The 15,220-nt window shown below is 32.8% G+C and overlaps 2 protein-coding genes across 2 annotated transcripts in view; one reads left to right on the plus strand and one right to left on the minus strand.

The window, feature by feature from the left end:
* The first annotated feature begins 492 nt into the window (after positions 1-492).
* B9d1 (B9 domain-containing protein 1) lies at positions 493-1,412 on the plus strand. The gene has a single exon (XM_072524920.1). The coding sequence runs from the start codon at positions 759-761 to the stop codon at positions 1,305-1,307; it is 549 nt and encodes a 182-aa protein (XP_072381021.1). The 5' UTR covers positions 493-758; the 3' UTR covers positions 1,308-1,412.
* A 2,960-nt stretch (positions 1,413-4,372) lies between these two features.
* Positions 4,373-15,220, minus strand: part of Grip163 (gamma-tubulin complex component 6) — a 36,256-nt gene continuing 25,408 nt past the window's right edge. Inside the window, exons 11-15 of the mRNA XM_072527119.1 lie at positions 13,033-13,433; positions 11,705-12,008; positions 9,834-9,950; positions 6,298-6,542; positions 4,373-4,702 (exon numbers count right to left, since the gene is read on the minus strand). Of these exons, the coding sequence (XP_072383220.1) occupies positions 4,390-4,702; positions 6,298-6,542; positions 9,834-9,950; positions 11,705-12,008; positions 13,033-13,433 (1,380 nt within the window). The 3' untranslated portion in view covers positions 4,373-4,389. The remainder of the gene's footprint in view (positions 4,703-6,297; positions 6,543-9,833; positions 9,951-11,704; positions 12,009-13,032; positions 13,434-15,220) is intronic.

The following is a 15,220-nucleotide window of genomic DNA, read 5'->3' on the forward strand; positions in this document are numbered from 1 at the left end:
AATCTATTGGTACTACAACTATTGAGATATTAAATAAAGAACTCCTTAAAAATATATAGGCCTCTGAAATGTGGATCTACAACGTGTTCTCAGAGTGTCCTGGACGAATAGTCACAAATCATTCAGTCCTGGAAAGACTGAATCTTGAACCTGAAATTATATTTACAGTAAAGAAAAGAAAACTTAAGTTTCTTAGCCAAGTCTCTAGAGGCACAATATGAGTTCTTACAACTTATATATGGATGCCTCAGAAGCCAATCGATGTAAGTCAATAAATCTTTAAAATGAGATATTAAGATGTTTGTGAAAGTAGTTGCAGAAAAATAAGAAGTTATTAGAAATAAATAAACTGTCTTTATTTGTCATAATATATATAAGTATTATATTAATAAATACAAACAAGGAAATTAAACAATTCATTCTTTTTGAAAAATAACTTTTCACCAAAAATATTGACTTATGTCAAATGTCAACCGTAAATAAAAAACAATTAAATATTCTCATGACTTAACTTAAACAGCCACACAAAATAGAACAACATAGCTGAGTATATTCATCTTAAAACAAAGATATCTATTATATCCGTGGTTATTAACTATTTAAACATTTCTGGTAATTTGCAATAACAGTTGTATCCTGGTAACTAAAGGGATAAAATACACACAAATTTAAATTTAGTTACCACGGAAACCTAACTATTTACAATACAAACACACATAGATAAATAATATAATATTAGAAACAAACACACTTTCATTATGTCAGACGGAACATTTTTGGTTTGTTTAACAGGTCAAATCGAATGGATAGATATATTAGCAACAAGCGGTACTTCATGGCATTGTAAATATGAGTTTTCATCAGGTCCAGACTGGAAAGTATCAGGAGGATTAGAATCGGGTCTCTCGCAGGTTGCGAATATTGTGAACAATGGTGATAAAATCGTACTAAATCTACCGATAGAAATTCAGTTCAAATCTACAAACCCTTACGGCTGGCCCCAAATTGTTTTAAGTGTTTATAAAAATTCAACACTTGCCGGATATGGAAGGTGTCACATGCCCATAAAACCAGGTATTTATAAGTTAGAAGTGTTTTTGTCGAAACCTCAAGCTTCGTCGATGTTAGGATATTTAGCATCGTTTTTTGGATATCAGCCAGAATTATTACAACCAAAAATGTTAGCAACTACAGCAGGAAATAATCTGCTGCTTATGGAAACCACAGGACACGCTTTAATTTCAATTAACGTTATTACACAAGGATTCCAAAATTTGGGATATGATAGAGGAGCAGTAAAAGATTGATAAAACTATTACAATTTTAAAAAGATAAATATTTTATATTTTTGTACTCTTTACTGTAATAATTTATTATATTTGTAACAATAAAAGATAACAAATAGCTAATTAAAGCACAATAATATCCATATTTCTGAACTCCATTTATTTATTCTCAATAGGAACCTTGGAATATGGCGAAATGTTTAACTGCAACTAATATTATTAATAGATCCCTCCACTATGATTTAATGAGTATTAATGACACAACTTTTCACAAGCTCTATATTTCTCCAGTCAGAGAGTGATAAGGGAAGGAGAAAGGGAAGAAACGGAAGATACATTATACAGAGTTGGGATAAAATATGGAAGTAAATATCTTTGAAACAAAAAGACGATATTCATGAAAATTTGTATGCAGGTACAGTGGACACATAACGCATTTAATACCATATTTTTTGTTGCTACTCTACTTCAGGTTTTACCAACCAGAGATAGAAATGACAGGGACGATCGGGATGATAGGCTAGCCTGCCAGCAAAATGAAATGGAAGCCTCAAAGTGTCAAAACATACCCGGTAACTGATATAAATTCAGATCAAAATCCTGTAGTAGTCAAGGTAGGAATCAAACTAGAAGCTCAGAAGAAAATAGTCTGTAAAATAAAACCATTCATGAACAAGACCGTTTACAAGACCCACAGACGAAGGAAGTGGTAACCGAAAAAATAAACACTCAATTATTTGCTACAGAAGAACTAACTACCATTCGTAATTACTGAAAAAACATTGAAGAAATTTAGTTACAAACGAAAATATTCAACCAGCACAAAAAACAGGAAAAAAGAAATGGATTACTGATAATATATTACAAAAGATGGAGAAAAGCAGGCTACTGAAAGGTTGAAATATCAGCCAAAAGATTTACAGGGAAATAAAAAAAGCCTAAGAAAGTCTATTTAACGATAAATGCAACGAAATGGAAGAACTAGATCAAAAACATTACTCGTTTCGTGTTTCTACATCGTAAGATTAAAGAATTTACTTTTAAGAAACATATTGCACAATCCATCGTGAACTCAAAGAGTAGACTTGTTTCAGAAAAGATCAAAAGAGGTGTGTCTTATCCCCACTAGTCTTCAATATTTACTCCGAGAAAATATTTAAAAAATCCTTGAATCTTGCCAGTAGCATAGATGAATTGCAATCAATAATGAAAAGGGTTAATGCAGTCAGTGAGAAATACTGCCTGAGGCTCAACAAGAAGACAAAATGGATGCTGATAAGCAAAATGCAACAAAATGCTCGATAGTCACGGATAAACAACGTACTAATTGACCATGTATAACCTTAAGTATACCTTGGCACCAACGTAAATGGGAACAGGCCACAGAAATTAATGTGAGAATAAGACAAGCATTTAACAATATCAAAAAGATCTTCATAAGCAATTATTTGTCCCTTCTTCTAAAATTACAGCTAGTTAAATGCTATATTTTCCTGATCTTGGTAATATATCGCGGTAAATTACAAAGTAGATACGGTTGCAACGTTCATCAAAAAATATTTAAATGCAGCAGTAGATACTGGATCATTGGTGCAAACAAAAGAAAAAGGAGCCTCAGGATCTTTTAACTTATCATCTACTTCATCGTCGTCGCTTGGATATGCAAAACCTAGTTCAGGAGAAAAATGAAAGCTGGAGCAATAACTACACCGAAAAAACTGCCGCCGCTGCCAAACGTTTTACTATTGGCGAAAACGCAAAATCTGTAAAGAAAATTACTAAGGCTACAAAAGCCGCATCAAAGACAGAAAAAAAGCCGGCCAGGGTGAAGAAAGTTGAAAAGAAGTCAGCACCTAAGACTGTGTCATCTTTATCCGCAGAGGCCAAAGTAAAAACACCAACCAAAGCGAAGAAATCAAATAAAGGCAATCAGTGCTACGAAAAAACCAAAGGCACCTAAGCCAAAGACCGTCAAGCCTGTCGCAAGTTCACCAAAAAAAAAAAGAGCAGCAGCATAGAAAGCTGCTGCTCCTAAGAAGAAGAAGCAATCGGACTAATATTTTTAAAACAAGTTGGATTGGGCACGATATAAGCTCTTTTTACATTACAAATATGTTTATATATGTTAAACTGCTTAAAATATCAAGCATCAGATATGAAGATGACAGACTCAGATATAGGGCTTCAACAGAATTTAACATGAAAATAAACATTGGTAAAACCAAAGTGGTGATCTTTTTTCGATCTCAGAATGTTCCAATACCTATCACATCAAATAGTTAAATCTTGGAACAAGTAAATAAAATGAAGTGCGTAGGTTGCTAAATAATCAAACAACTGGTCCTGAATCTCGCGATTAAATGCAAAATTGATGAAGCAAAAGGGCATTATACAAATAAAAGGACTTATACTTAAATGCTATGTTTGGCTAAGTATACTATATAAAACAGAATCATGGACGCTCACAACTCCAACCATGAACAAGAGAGAGGCATTTGAGATGTGGACTTAAAGAAGAATATTGTATATTGTTGGGAGTTTGGAGGAAAATACTCTCTTGGATCCGAAATACACGACATTGGATAGGTTTCAATGAAGAACTAACAATAACAGCAATAGAGAAAAATTTGCCGAGGTATTTGTGTTGAATACGTACGTAGATTTTTCAGCTAGAAAACCCTTGGCCTTTCTGGTCTTTGCTTTCCTTCTACTTTTCTCTGTAAAATTAGTTGCAGCAATCCATAGCTTTCGCTGTTCCTCATGATGTGACCGAGGTAGTCGATTTTGGCTGTTTTATTGTGGTTAACAGCTCTTTTTCTTTTTGTATTCTTATTAAAACGTTCTGATTAGTAATGTGCTCGGTATAGGATATCTTTAGGATTCGGGGATAAAGCCAAATTTCGAAAGCTTCAATTTTCTTGTAGGTAAATCAACATTTCAAACCATTTTATTGCATGGGGCAAGAAAAAGATCTCTATCAGTACTTAAAAACAGTATGACAATAAGATAGGTATTGTTGAAAAATATTAAATTTATATCGTTATCACTTTCATAGTAGTTGTCAAACTGTTTCTCAAGAACCGATATTATGTATATAAATAATTTATTTAACAGAACTAGATGTACAATTAAGAGATTCTGTAAAATAATAGTTAATATCCAGCATCTCAAGTAACTGAAGTAAATGTGGCTGGTAACCAGATTTTGCAATTTTTCGAATAACCTTGAACATATACAATACAAACTCTTGAAAATTCTTAAATATACTTTCTAGCTTATGAAAATTCGGATGAACATAACTACCTTCTTCGCAAGTCCAACTTCTAGAACGGAGATAATCGAAGAATTTTAAAATTACCATAAATGTTTTATGGATAATGTTTTTTACGATTGTCATTTTTTGGGACAGAAGACACCTGAAAAAGTAATTTGTAAATTGAGCAAAATCAAACTATAGTGTAACTAACGAACGGTAATGTTTCTCTATGACCGTGACAAAAACGTACACTTTTTTCAGACCCATTTTCCAGACAGATTTCAGATGAACGGTACAATTTATTGTTTTGTTGATTATTTGGAGATATAAAGATAACCTCGGTTCGTTATATATCTGCCTAACAGAGACAATATCATGAAATCGAATCATAAGACGATAGCTCAGTTCGCGTACTTACTGCAAATGTACCTTTGAGTGAGACAGTAATGTTTGCTGATAATACTGTGATAAAACTATATATTTTTCTTAGTTATGACAAACACCAATTATGACCTCGAGTCACCGGAGTTTTCCCATCGACTAAACAATTGGAAGTTCGGAATTCACTCAGTATCATATCTCCGAAAGAGTTTTATTGTCTATCCAGGTAGCCTGCGACCACCACAGTTTGAGTGCCATGATTTACTTAACCTATGCTTCTAAAAGTTGTTTTTTAAAACCTGAGTGATAATCTTCACCATAATTGAGATTTTCTATATTAAATATATTAAAATGTTATTATATTAGAATAAATCAACTATGATGGTATGGTTTTTTGGCAGAGAATGAGGGAAGATCGTTTACCTAAACAGATACTACATTGGACACAACGATGTAAAAGGAAGAAACAAAGACTAAGTTGGAGAGAAGGCATTGATAGAGAGATAAAAAAGAAAGAGACGTCAACTTATGGAAAGACAAATAGGAATGGAAACTAGAAATCGGAAAGCGTCGGAGAACGTTTTAATCCGATTTATATATATATATATATATATATATATATATATATATATATATATATATATATATATATATCCTATTACAAGCAGACGATTCAAAAGTCAAAGCTGCAAAATTAATCGCTGATTTAGAAGTCTAAAATCTCTTGGACTAAAATAGATGTAGAGGGCATAGATTAAAGACCTTCCTGATCATAGTATAGAAGATATACAAAGTCAACCAACTCTTTTGAAATTTACACAAGTAAAATAAAAGATCCAATACATGGAAGTATGGATATAATTTGCATATTTACATAAATCCTGATTGATCTATAGAAACCCTTAAAAAGATTCTTAATTTTCTGATTAAGAATTTCAACAACTTCTCCCTTTAGTTAAAAATGAGGATCTCCCGTTTGACATCATAATACGGATACTCTCACAAACGTCTATCACAGGTACAGAAAAAGCAGATAGACGTAACCTGATTCTGGATCTGAATAGAACAAATCCAGTTGCATAAAAGATTGCAAAGAGTTATTGCAGTTAAACAAATGTATGCAAGAACCTCTTAATAAGTTCCCCAATCCAGTCCATTGTTTATATGCAGCACTTTACGAACACAAAAGTCATAATATTCATATTAGAGCGCTGTCGACTCACTATTTACGACCTGACACAACTTTCTGTTTTACCATTATTGTCACACTCAACATAATAAATATCACTAGTCAATGGCAGATCCACGTAATTAGTCAATATCGACATACACCTAATGAATATTTTTATGAAATGTAGAAAAAATTATACTTACATAAACAAAATATTTTTTATATACAAAGTATGTGTTTCGTATAGCTCGTCTAAATTAGTAACAACTGCCAAGTTCTTTTCAAAAACAGCAAAGTTAGATTGTAATACTTCACCGACGACGTAATTTTGCAAAGTTTGTACAAATTGCGTCATTATGTGGCGGCACTGGTGCAATTTTCTATATTGCGGTGAAGCCATAAGGTAAATTTCCTTCTTGCCTGTTTCCCTAGCAAGAACTTTCAATTCCTGGAAGAAATTTTACATTATAAATAAATATGACTTTAATTACATTAGTTTTATTCAAAGTAATCTAAATAATATGAAATGTTCAGCAGCCCCCTTCTTCTTCTTCTTAGCCTTCTGTCGTCCATGTTTGGACATAGGCCTCTTCCAACTCCTTCCATCGGTCTCTATCCTGAGCAACATATTTCCAATTTCTTCCAGAACAACCATTTCCATTTCCGTCAATTTCGAGGATATATTTCTTATCGTACTATTATTCCTATATTATACAGTCTATCCCAATTATTTTCTAAATCATAAAACTTGAATTAACACCTTCATCGTCAAGCTTATCCTTAAACACCACGAATTTTCGATGATTTTTTTAATATATTGAGTTTTTAAACTATTTTATACAAAATTTAACGATTTTCTGACTGTAAATATTTTTACATACAGGGTGGTCCTTAAGTAATTATACAAAAAGCAACAGTAGATTCTACACTTGAAAATATTACGATTTAAGCCAAATTGCTTTCATAAAATGTTGATATTAAGAAAGATACAGGGTGTTAAAGTGCAAAATTAAAATTTTATTTTTCGCTATAACTTTCATGTTTGTAAACATTTATGTATAAAAAGTTACAACTGGGTACTTTTAAATATGAGAAATTATAATTTGATGCACACTTTGATGTAACTGGTAGAGGGCGCCACTTATGCCAGATATGTGGTATAAATTTGCACTTAACTTTTTTGCTCTTTAAATTACCTATATTTGGGATAAAAAATATTAAAGATACATTATTTTAACCAAAAAAAGGTATACTTGTTAATAACTTCAAAACTTAACAGTTTTCGAGATAATCGCATTTTAAAAATCAGCTGCATAATTCTGATCTAAGACAATTACTCCAGGCAACGAAGAAAAAATAGACAAAAACATTAATACTTCTGAATTTTGGTATAAAATACCTTTAAGTAAAGTTAATAGTTAACGAAATATTAAATAAAATAAATATATCAGCAGGATAATTAATAATAGGATTTGACAAAATAACAGAATAATAGGATTTTACATCAAACATTTTACGTTTTATGTTAAATTAAAATCATAATCAAAACATTTTGTTTGCAAACCAAATTAAGAAATAGTTAAATTAAATAGCACAACTTTTTGTCAAAGTAAGTGTTGGATATGTCCACCATTTTCTTTAATTCATTTGTCAATATATTCCATAAAAGATCGTCTCATATTAAATAGCATCATTGGTTCTAAAGAAACCTTTATTTTTTCCCATAGTTGGTTGCGAATGTTTATGGGATTCTTATAGACACATTGTTTTAATGCGCTCCATATACCAAAATCAAGCGGATTAAATTCGGGGCTACGTGGTGGCTATAATGTATAATGGATGAATATATCGATGACATTACTTATTTATATGATTACGTTACAGCTTACGAGTAAATATAATTACATCTCAAACAAATGGACTATTATGATTTACTAACGAACTAATATGCTGAACTAATTTGCCTGTGTGTTGACTATATTTATAACAATATCGGTTATTAGGACAACGATGATGTTTTTGTAAAAATGCTGAGTCTTTCAGGTTAGATTTGTAGCAAAAGTATTATGAAACAGGACACATATGTGTTATTCAATACCTGTGCTCTAGTTTCTATTTGTCCTAATAAAAATGGGTAAACAATTTACCTAATGAACAATAAGTATTCTTTTCGGATTTTTTATGAATTAAATAATTATATCAATATCTCACCACATTGACAAGGAATATGACTACCACGACGAATCCAACGTTCAGAAAAGTTGAATTTAAGTATGTTCTTACTGCCTTCTCTCTAGAATGTGGTTGTGTACCATCTTGCATAAACCACATATTTTGGGTTTTTAGCATTTTACAATAGATAAAAAGTAATACAACGCCATTATAGAAACTTAAAAAGCGATAGTAAAGGGAAATTGTAAACATGATGACGGCCAACGTCTGAATACGGACACGGCACCTAAAGAAGAAGATGAAATATATTTTCTTCAATAAGACATTTAGCACATATAACAAAGCATTTTGTAATGTTACATTGTCATCTTTGAGTTATTTTAATAAGAATAAACTATGAATTATGCTTATTTACAGGTATTCAGTGCTTTACCGCACAAATATCAAACTAAGAATTATTGTGCAGCTGACTTATAAAATGCATTTATCTCGAAAACGGTTGAATTTTCAGGTTACTAACAAGTATACCTTTTCTTTGTAAAAATAATGTATCTTTAATATTTTTTAACACAAATAGAGTTAACTTAAAGAGCAAAAAAGTTAAGCGCAAATTTATGCTACGCATGTGGCATATGTGGCGCCCTCTATTAGTTACATTAAAGTAAGTATAAAATTATAATTTATCCTACTCAAAACCATCCAACGGTAAATTTTTGTCCAAAAATATTCAGAAACGTAAAAGTTATAGCGAAAAATAAAATTTAAAATTTCCACTTTAACACTCTGTACCTTTCTTAATATCAACATTTTATTAAAGCAAGTTGGCTTAAATCGTAATATTTGAAATTGCAGAATCTACGGTTTCTGTTTGTACATGTACTTAAGGACCACCCTGTATAGTATCTTTTTTGATACACGGATTTGATACGGAATAGTTTTTAAAAGTTATATATTTCGCAAGCCATTTGTTTCTAAGATGATATACGAACCCTAACAACTATAATGGAACAAATTAAAATACATGCAATTTATTGTATTGGCAACTAAATATTGAGACACAACAGATATTTATTTTTAAATCGGAGTAGCATCGTTGTAAGACCTTATGGCCGCTCGAATTTGGTTGGGCATTTACTCGACCAATAATCTGCACTGTTCAGAGGTAAATTCATTGCAAATCTGTGAAAAATATAATTCCCATCATTTAATTTCACAATACTCGGTGGTACTATTCTATTTTGAGGAATTTGTTGATATTTCGCAGTATTTACGGTATCCTCAATAAATTAAAAACATTCCAACCCTGACACCGCCGTACAACCCCAACTGATTTAGGCCCCAATTTTGCGGTCCGTTCCAAACAGTCTTTGATAGAAGCCTCATGCTTAGTGCGAATAACTTTTTTTTAGTAAAACAAAAAACATATTTTATATAATAGAAAACAACAGAGGGTTAACATAAAAGTCGTGCCGATCTTCTGTCGGTACATATCTCTTTCCTGAAATCAATCAAAAAGTCATAAATTCTAGTAACTCCTAAATTTATAAGTAGCTGCTATTATACTTACCAAAAATATTTTCTTTAGCACCCATGATACTCTATTTAATTTCATTAAAAATTTGAAAACTTCGTCATATTTTGCTATGGTATCCGTTGGTAGCAAAATATTTAATGGCCAATTGATCTGAAGAAAAAATACAAAAAATATTTTATACTCTGAATATCTGCAGAAAAATGTATAATTAACAGGCTGATCAATAAGTTTTGAGGTTAGATAGTATGAAATTTCGGTATTGAGTTTTTTAGGCATTTGAAATATGCTACATAACTTCAGCTACAAATTAAACTCAATACCGTCTTCATGGAGGCATTTCCGTGAAGTGCGATCGTTTGTAATGTGAAAGTTTAAATTCAGCGTTTTTTAGGCATATTTAAAATGCCTTATATTTGTTGAAGATTAAACTCTAACAATGGAAATTTCACTACGACCTGTCAATAGAAGTGATAAACTTTATTGATCTTATTGAACTTTATTCGTGAGAATCATAAAAAATGGCAAAATCGCGCAACGTTTATTTATTTACCAGATTTATAGAAATTGCACATACATTATACAATTTGCTGTCAAATACAAAAATTTCATACGAAAGCTGCTCTCTTCAATTTTAACATGCATTTTGATTTTTTTCGATAAAACACTCTGATCAAAAGATATCGAATTTTTACCGTCGAGTTGATACAAATTTTATTTAAATAAAATGGATTTCGCGCGCATAACTGACATTCAAAATCGCCGGTCGCTTCAAGCGTTGCTTCTGAGAAAACGGTTCATTCTACACTAAAAAGTGCTAATAATTTTTTTTCCTAATTATCTCAGCTACATGTTTTATTTGAAACATTTTTTTCTACTGTGTACAGATTCTTAGTAAATCGATTTTTTCGTTCCCTCTCCACTAAGAGCAGGGATTTTAGGGGGAAGCCGGGGTGTAGAAGTCGTAAACTTTGTTGCTTATTTTTTGGAGTCCCAAAATTGACATTCTCAGCAAAATTCAGCTTATTCTTATGATTTTTAGAGGTCAAATCTCTGATGATTTGATTATACCTAATTATTTTATTTGAAACCCCCATTTGAATTCCTTGAGATACGCTGAGGGACAGCCATTAATTTATTTTATTTCAGGCGCATGTGTTTCCCCCATTTAATGGATGAATAGCAAGTGATTTTTTTTATTTCCTTTGGTTTTTTTTTGTTAATGAATTTTTGCTTGTTTTTTTTTGTAAAAGATTCTTTCACGTTTTAATTTTCTGCTAATGAACAAAAATTTATTTTTGCTTCACGACTGTTATTTCTTGTATGCGACTTACTAAATCGACAGAAATAAGTTAGTTAAATATTTGGACTTCTTATTTTGATTTGTTGCTTAACAAATAAAAGGTTAATACTAGGTTTGTTCGCGGAGACAATCCATGACTGGTTTCTGACTGATTCTCATGTGCAGTTGCGTTTTCAGCGTTCGCTTAAAATCAGGGACTTTGACACAATGTTTGATATTCGAGGAGTTTTTCTAACTGGTTCACGATCAATCACAAACAGGTTCATTGGGTTTATGGATTACAGTGCGGATTTTTAGTGCATCTATAGAAACTGTAAATTGTCAGGTTTTTTGTTTGTCTTCGTCTCTCAGACCATAATCTTGATTTTTTGAATATTTTATATGTAGTTGCCTTTTTTTAATTTCTAATTTTTTTACCCATACAGTTACTGTGTTTTTTGAGGTTAGAAACGGTAAGAAATGACCCCGGTAATCTTTAGAAATTACTCACCTACATATCCTTTATAATCAACTCCCCTGTCTCCATCGGTTTACAAACAATTATATTTTTACAGTATATCCTACTAAGTTAGTAATTTATTGTTAAAACAGATAAATAACTAACCTTATACGTTAAAGAAAGACAATCCAATACATCGGGATTGCCCAGATCGAAACACTTTGGTAAACTATTAATCTTGAATGATATATTGCTGGCAAGTCTTTGGTTTTTATTGGACATGTCGAGAGCTCCGAAAATTAACTCCTGCAGCGTTCGGCAGTTTATAAGTTGAGCGGGAGAATCCGCTTCGTACAGTTTGGTGAATAAATTATCGGTTATATTTCTTCCAAACTCACCGTCTTGAAGAAAAAAGTAATCTCTTAAACTTGATATATGTTTTAAATATTCAAGATCTTCGATAAAATACCTAAAAATATAAAGTAGATAAGTAAATAAATTAGAATGTATAATAAACAGTAAATATTTGGAAACAGAAAAATTCAAGGTGTTAAACTTTCATATAACTAGTCTCGCTGTTGACTAAAGACTAAACAAAGTCAGCGAAGAAATTAAAAGAAAAATAGTTTTTGTCAATAGTGTTACTATGGCTTGAGAAGACAGATGGCCTCAAAACTACTCAGAAAATTAAAGTGACCGTCTATAAAACATAAATTAGACCAGTGCTAAAATATGGGACAGAAACTCTAATGTCACTTACACAGAAGGACCAAGAACTACTTAAATGCTTCGATCTAAAAATCATGAAAAGAATACGAGTATATGGAGAAACACAAGGGAAAAGTTTTTGGCGCAGGCGTTGCAAGTTTGAGTGTATGGAAGTTTTGGGAAACCTGGCGTTGTAAAATTCATTGGTAGCAAGCCTTAAATGGATAAGATATGTAATCAGGCGAGAGGAGGGTGGAACAGTCAGAAAAGTTTTTGACCGAAGAGGGCCGATGGAACAATGAGCCAGAGAAAAACCAAGACTTAGGTATCAAGATAACCTAGAGGACGACTTGAAGTCTATTTAAAGTTAGAGCATGGAGAAAAGTTGCCAGAGACAGAGGTGAATAGAAGATTGTTCTGAAGAAGGCTTTGGCTCATAACGGGCTGTGATACCACTAATGATAATGATGAAGCACAAAAATTTAGATAGTATACATTAGTTATTGGGTGATTCATGAAATGTGAGTCTCTTGATATATAATTTGAAGTGACTGGATCCTTTTGTGATTACTTTCTTTTATCGATATTTTAGCAAATAGTTCTTGAAAAGTAAATCAGAGTTTTCATGGGCTATATAAGTATGTATGTGGAACATATAAATTCTCCAGAAACTTTAGCGGTTTAAAAACAATAATTCATTTTAATTAATTGTTACCCCAAATAAGTCGTTTTGAGCTAATTGAACTGACTTTTGATTGAACTGACATTATAATTAAATTCTTTACCTTAACAATTCATCATTGATTAATTTCGTTTGGGTAACGAGAGGTATTTGAACGCTTTCGTGTAAAAATAACTTTAAAGAGTTTGTGAACACGCCTGCGGTTTGTTTTCTATTAACTCTTTTCGAAAACACATTCTTCTGTAAACTATGATCACTTCTGTTGAGGTAAATCGGCACGACGGGTTTCTCCTTATCACTTTTTTGGGAAAAGTTAAAGTCTTTGTCTAACTGTCTAACTTCCGCAGTATTAGGATGACTATCCGTGAGAAGAGTATCACAACTTAAAAATGCTGTAGTACTTGGAGTCACTAGAGGACTATGGATTAAATCACTCATAGGAGTCGAATCTACAGACATTGGAATCTGACGGTCTGATTCATATTTGCCTACTTTGGGGACTGTCTGAAAATATAGTTTGATTTTACAAAATTGTATATAAAAATAAAATAAAAATTTCTTAAATTATTATTTCCGATTGTGATTCGACCGAGTTACCGTTAACCATTTTAAATACCTAGGATGTTGGATAAACGAGACACTAAATCCGGATAAAGAAATTAAAACTCGTATAGAAATTGCAAGAGGAGAATTTATGAAACTTAGATCTATTCTGAGCAATTCTCAGCTGAACTTACACAATTAAGTTCCTAAAATTTTATGTGTATCCTGTATTACTGTATGGATGTGAAACCTGGATTATGAAGGTTAACACGATGAACAAATTAGAAGCCTTCGAGATGTGGTTATATCGTAAAATGCTCAGAATATCATGGGTTCAACACATTTCAAACAGAGAAGTCTTGAACAGAGTAGGTCAAGGCGAAGGCTCCTTAATAAAGATGATAAAAAGAGAAAACTCGAATATCTGGGGCATATAATAAGAGGAAGCAGATACAGGATAATGCAGTTGATACTCAACGGAAAGATCGACGGAAAAAGAGGAATTGGTAGGAAAAAATACTCATGGCTCCGAAACCTTCATCAATGGACTGTTATATACGCCTATAGAACGATCTCGACGGTAGCCCTACAAGTCATAGCTAGGGTAGCACCAATGCACCTGCAGGTTAAAGAGAAAGCCAAAACATACCAAAAGAGTAATCAAGAGAAGACAGAAGAAAGAACAGAAACTATCACAAAATGGCAGGAAGAGTGGGTAAACGACCGGAGGGCTGCGTGGACAAGAACTCTCAATTCCGGTAGTGGAAGAGTGAATGGAGAATATAAAAGAACGAACTACTTCTTCAGGCAATTCCTTACGGGACACGGGTTATTAAGAGCATACCTTGAGAGGATAAGCAATATGTGGACTGCGGAATAAGCGATACAGCAGAACACTGTGTGTTCGAATGTAGTAAGTTCAATGACGAAAGAGCGGGGCTATATGCAAGAGTAGGCATCTTAGCGTTTGATCGTATGATCGTAAACGATCAAACGATCAAACGCATAAAATTGCAATATCTGGGACACGTTATGAGAAATCAGCACCGTTACTCCCTGCTGCAGTCTATATTGCAAGGTAAAGTCAAAGGTAAGCGAGGACCCGGTAGAAGGAAAATATCATGGCTGCGGAATTTAAGAACATGGTTTAAGAAAACCTCAACGGAGCTGTTTCGAGCCGCAGCGAGCAAGGTCATGATTGCCAATATGATTTCCAACATCCGAAACGGATAGGAACCAGAAGAAGAAGAAGAAGGCATCTTAGCAGCACATAATTTTAAGACCGTAGTGGGAAGGGGGAAAATGAATTTAAATAAGTACTGAAGACTGTGAAAAAAATCGTTAAAAGAAAAGAGATTTTAGAAAGAGGGTGAGAACAGGGGTAAAAGGGTAGCTGGAACGTACCAAGGCTTAAACCGAAGTTGGTTTTAGTTAGTAGGCATTGTACCATGTATGCATTGAGGAGCAAGACGTTCGGAAATACGTTCGGATCTACTGCGTTTACTCTGAATCCAACACACGCCAGGGACGATTCACCTGGTAAGGTCATTAGAAAATTTCCACGGAAGACAATAACGGCCTCTAAATGCAAATACATTTTGCTGAATTTCAAATCAGTTTCAGTTTCAGCTGAGTTTCATCAGTAGGTAGTGTGCGATCCTTCGAAGTAAGCGGACGTTTCAACCAATGCACAGTGAAGAAATCCCAGGACCAACGCTGTTTGAACCTCAGGAACACACTGTGAGAAT

Source organism: Diabrotica undecimpunctata, chromosome 3 (assembly GCF_040954645.1).
Source record: "Diabrotica undecimpunctata isolate CICGRU chromosome 3, icDiaUnde3, whole genome shotgun sequence".
Lineage (NCBI taxonomy): Eukaryota > Metazoa > Arthropoda > Insecta > Coleoptera > Chrysomelidae > Diabrotica > Diabrotica undecimpunctata.